This window comes from Eimeria tenella, genomic scaffold (genome assembly GCF_000499545.2).
Source record: "Eimeria tenella Houghton genomic scaffold, Eth_scaff447, whole genome shotgun sequence".
NCBI lineage: Eukaryota > Apicomplexa > Conoidasida > Eucoccidiorida > Eimeriidae > Eimeria > Eimeria tenella.
The window spans coordinates 3,038-7,890 of NW_013543373.1; the positions used below are offsets into that span (position 1 = coordinate 3,038).

At 56.0% G+C, this 4,853-nt stretch overlaps 2 protein-coding genes across 2 annotated transcripts in view; one reads left to right on the forward strand and one right to left on the reverse strand.

Annotated features, from left to right (window-relative positions):
* The window catches only part of ETH_00018805 (uncharacterized protein), a gene marked incomplete at both ends in the record, with an annotated part of 3,552 nt that extends 1,710 nt beyond the window's left edge, over positions 1-1,842 (forward strand). The window contains 2 exons of the mRNA XM_013377035.1: positions 233-298; positions 1,792-1,842. Of these exons, the coding sequence (XP_013232489.1) occupies positions 233-298; positions 1,792-1,842 (117 nt within the window). The remainder of the gene's footprint in view (positions 1-232; positions 299-1,791) is intronic.
* A 274-nt stretch (positions 1,843-2,116) lies between these two features.
* Positions 2,117-4,768, reverse strand: ETH_00018810 (ribosomal protein L15, putative; the record flags this gene model as incomplete). Its single annotated transcript, XM_013377036.1, has 4 exons — positions 2,117-2,893; positions 3,423-3,503; positions 4,014-4,231; positions 4,645-4,768. The coding sequence occupies 4 exons, from the start codon at positions 4,766-4,768 to the stop codon at positions 2,117-2,119; spliced, it is 1,200 nt and encodes a 399-aa protein (XP_013232490.1).
* Between the last annotated feature and the right edge of the window lie 85 nt (positions 4,769-4,853).

Consider the following 4,853-nt stretch of genomic DNA (forward strand, 5'->3'; position numbering starts at 1 on the left):
CCCTAAACCCTAAACCCTAAACCCCATTGGGGTGCACTGCGTTGGCGTCTGGACCGTGTGATCTCTACACAGTAGAAGAGAGGTTTACTGATTTCGCACTTTTGCTCTGCTGCTGTTGCTGCTGCTGCTGTTGCTGCTGCTGCTTCTGCTATTGCTGTCACTGCTACCACTGCTGCTGATGCTGCTGCTGCTGCTGCTCCCGTTTCTGCTGCTGTTGCTGGTGCTGCTGCAGCTGGTGGGCCTGGCAGCTGCAAAGGGCGAGCAGGGCTTTGCAACCCAACTGATTGCCTACTCCCAAGTAAGTCCTTCAGCTTTTTTAGGGTTTAGGGTTTAGAGGTTCACAGGCGAAGCTTGGGGTTTAGGGTTTAGGGTTTAGAGGTTCACAGGCGAAGCTTGGGGTTTAGGGTTTAGGGTTTAGGGTTTGCGGCTTTATTTTGTTTGCAGTCAAACCAGGCGCTGTCGCGGAGCGACTCTTCTGTGTCGTACGCAGCTCTCTGCACCACTAGGGTTTAGGGTTTAGGGTTTAGGGTTTGGGAGGGGGTTTAGTCTTTATAAGCTGCTGCAGGGGCCCGAAGGAGGTTCAGCGTTTTGTTGCTTCGTGTTTGTTTCGAGGGTTTAGGGTTTAGAGGGTTTGGGGCTTTGTTGTTTAGCTGTCGGCCCAAGACGCCGTAGTTTGTGTAGCGTTGAGGGTTTAGGGTTTAGGGTTTGGGTGCCATTCGTGCCCCTACGGCAGGTGGGCGTTAGAGCCACAGTGCCCCAGAGGCACCGAGGGTTTAGGGTTTAGGGTTTAGTTGCTGCGTCTCAGCCCCAAACGATATGCTTTAGGGTTTATAGGCTAGTTTGGTTTCGAAGGGTTTGGGGTTTAGGGTTTTGAGGGTTTCGGGAGCTAGCAGACTAGGGTTTAGGGTTTAGCAGCTGCATGCACTAGAGCCTGTCTTTGGGGCTTTCATTCTGTGTTCTAAACCCTAAACAACAATTCAGGGTTTAGGACTAGCCCGAAGCCCGAGGGCTGAGTTGGAGCCTAGCTCTAAACCCTAAAAAAGGGTTTAGTGCCTTTGGAGGGTTGCGCGGGTGCTTAGAGGGCTGTTCGGAGTCCCCACGTCAAACCCTAAACCTTGAAGCAGGGAAACCCTAAACCCTTTCGTTCCCCACTTCAAACCCTAGACCCTAAACCCTTTCTTTCCTTAAAAGCAGTTGCACAGGTTGCATGCGCGCCGGATTTGACGCACCAGGGGGCGGCTAGCTAGCTAGCTAGCTAGCCGGGCAGCTAGCTAGCTAGCTGAGCAGCTAGCTAGCTGGGTGGCTAGCTAGCTGGGTAGCTGGCAAGCTGGCCAGTCAGTTGGCCACCTGGGAAGCTAGCTAGCTAGCTAGCTGGGTAGCTAGCTAGCTGGGCAGCTGGCTAGCTGGGCAGCTAGCTAGCTAGCTAGCGAGCTAGCAGGGAAGCTGGGTAGCTAGCTACGCCGTTAGGTGAGGAGCTAGCTAGCTAGCTGGTCAGGTGGCTAGTGGCTAGCTAGCCAGCTAGCTAGCTGTCCCTCGCAGCAAAAGCCGCAGGCGATGCCAGAGGCAAGTGGAGGCCAAACAAGAAAAGCTGGCTAGCCGGCTAGCTAGCTAGCTCGCTAGCTAACTAACTAGCTGCTAGCTGGCTAGGTAGCTAGCTGGCTAGCTGCTAGCTAGCCAGCTAGCTAGCTCGCTAGCTAACTAACTAGCTGCTAGCTGGCTAGGTAGCTAGCTGGCTAGCTGCTAGCTAGCCAGCTAGCTAGCTAGCTAGCTAGCTGGGCGGGCTGTGGTTAGCTAGACAGCGATGTGGCAGCAGAGGCAGCTCGGGCCCTTTCCCTAAAATGAAATCTTCTGCCAGTTGTGATTTGGGGCTCCCTCTAGAGACAAGAGAGCAGCAGCAGCAGAAGCAGCAGCAGCAGCTGCTGCAGCTGCAGCAGCTGCTTGCTTTCTTGCTTTTGCTGCCCTAGGGATTTGACTTCTGGGCCGCCTGCCTGGCGATAAATCTGCTCCATCTGCAGCAGCAGAGGAAGAAACACAACAGCAGCAGCAGCAGCAGCAACACCAGCAACAGCAGCAGCAGCAGAAGTCGTTATTGGGTGATCTATGCCTTCATGGCTCTTCACAAGGCACGCCTGTCTATACACCCCAACTCCCTATGCCTGTACCCCCCATTTGCTGCAGTTAGTGCTGCTGCTGCTGCAACTGCTGCTGCTTGTGCAGCTGCTGCTGCAGCTGCTGCGGCTGCTGCTGCTGCAGCTGCTGACCTGATGAAGTCTCTTTGCTTCTTAGGCAAACGCCCATCATGCACAATACGGCGAGGGATTTTCCGCAGCGTCGGTAGCGGGGGCCCCCCATCTTCCCACTGCTGCTGCTGCTGCTGCTGCTGCTCTTGCTGCTGCTGCTGCTCGCCGGAGGGCACGAGCTTGGTGTCCACTGCGGCTTGCAAGTCCGCCTCAACCTGCTTGAGGTCCTGCTGCAGCTTCTCAACTCTTGCTGCTAAGTTGTCTTTGCGTCTTTGGTATTTTCCCTTCTGGGGGCTCAGCAGCAACTTGCTGCTGCACTGCTGCAGCCGCTGCTGCAGCCGCTGCAGCTGCAGATACAGCGCGCGCCGCCGCAGCATCAAAATCTGCTGCAGCGACATGCCAGCAGCAAGCTGCAGTTTGTACACCTGGGCCTCGCCCTCTTCTGCTGCTGCTGCTGCGCCCTCCGCAGCAGGGCCAGCAGCAGCAGCAGCAGCCTCAGCAGCAGCAGCAGCAGCAGCAGCAGACACACGCGGCGCAGGGCTGTCAGGGTCAAACACAGCCACCACTCTGTCGTGGGTCTTCGGCTGCAGCAGAAGACAGCGGCCGCCCATTCGAATTATGGCCCGTGCTGCAGGACGGGTGAATGCATGCGCCTGAGCAGCAGCAGCAGCAGCAGCAGCAGGGAGGGTTTGAGCTGCTGCAGCGAAGGCGCCGTGGGAGCAGCAGCAGCGGCTCGGACGCAGCAGCGAAGGCAGAAAAAATGCAGCTCGTGCAGCAGCAGCAGCAGCAGCAGCAGCAAGAACACTGATCACTGCAGCAACCGCAGCAACATGAACATTGACCACTGCAGCAGCAGCAGCAAGAAACAGCAGGGGCAATAGCTGCAGCAGCACCAATAGCAGCAAACTCTAATGCCACTAAAGCAAAACAGCCGCAGGCAAAAGAAATATAAATAAATGAACCCAAAACAAAAAAAGAAGCAGCAAACCCTAAACCCTAAACCCTAAAGCCCAGGCAAACGAAACAAACCGAAACCCGAGCGCTAAGCCTTAAACCCTAAACCCTAAACCCTAAACACAGAAGAGCTACAGCCCAAAAAAGAACAACCACAGGCACAGCAGCATACAGCTTAGTTACTGCAAAACCCTAAACCCTAAACCCTAAACCCTTGGAAGGACTTACTTTGACTGTCAGGTTTCTGACCTTTAAGGTCCCATCTCCATCTGGCCCGAGCCGTTTGCGGCTCAAGGGGGGGCCCACAACCTAGCAGCAGCAGCAGCAGCAGCAGCAGCAGCAGCAAAATTGCAGCAGCAGCAAAAGTGCGGCAGCAGCAAAGGTGCAGCTGCAGCAACCAGAAAAGCCGGTGACAGCAGCAGCAGCGTAAAGGCTAGAAGCCGCAGCGGCCCTCACATAACAGCAGCGGCAGCAACAATGCAGTAGCAGCAGAAGTGCAGCGGCAACAAAAGATGCAGCAGCAGCACTCAGAAAAGGCAGCAAAAGCAGCAGCAGCGCCAAGGCTAGAAGCCCTCACATGGCAGCAGCAGCAGCACTCTCACAGCCACCAAAAACCTTTATGCCAGCATCATTACCAGCAGCAGCAGCAGCAGCAGCAGCAATCGTAAACAGCAGCCCGAGCCGGGGCAGAATCAGCAGCATCCTCAGCAGCAACAGCAACAACACAAGCAGGAGCAGTCTCAGCGGCAGCAGCGACACACGCAGCAGCAGCAGCAGCAGCAGCAACACGAGCAGCAGCAGCGGCAGCAGCAGATTTACTTTCACAGGACAATCCCTTCTATATTTCCCAAGGAAAACCCCCTTGAGCAGCAGCTGCTGCCAGTCAACAGTTTCTCCTTCACTGCAGCAATTCAACTTATGCAGCGGCAGCAGCTGCTGCTGCAGCTGCCTGTATTGCTGCTGATGTCCGGGGCCCAGCTGCCGCCCCACGAACTTCGGCAGCTGCCGGTACAGCGGCATTTGCCCTCCCTCGAACCCTGAGCAGCAGCAGCAGCAGCAGCAGCAGCAGCAGCAACAGCAGCAGAACACGCAGCAGCAGCAGCACAAACAGCGGCACAAGCAGCAGCAGCAGCAGCAGCAGCAGATTATTGAAGCAGTTCTGTGCGTCTGTTTTAAACCATGTACATAGCGCACCCACTTATGCATGTATAAACAATACGAGCAGCAGCAGCAGCAGCAGCAGCAGCAGCAGCAGCAGCAGCAGCAGTCGCTGCAGCAGCAAAACGAAAGTGACGATTGTTGTTGCTGCTGCGCCTCCTCTACTGAATCGCCGCTCCCCGAAACTTCCCTATTGTTCTTTTGATCCCCACAGCTTTTAACATAAGCAAATAGTCCCCCTTACTCCCCTTCAGCAGCAGCAGCAGTAGCAGCAGCAGCAGCAGCAGCTCACCGATCTTTTTGCTGCTGCCGCTGCGCGCCTTCTGCCCCTTGCAGCCGCGGCCCGCAGAGCCCCCTTTGCTGCTGCCGTCTCCTCTTCCGAGTCTTCTTTTGCTTTTCGTTTTTGCTGGCAGCAACTTGTCAGGTCCAAACACAAACTCCCCCACTCGCCGCCCCGCCCCCAGCTGCGTAAACTGCAGCAGCAGCAGCAGCAGCAGCAGC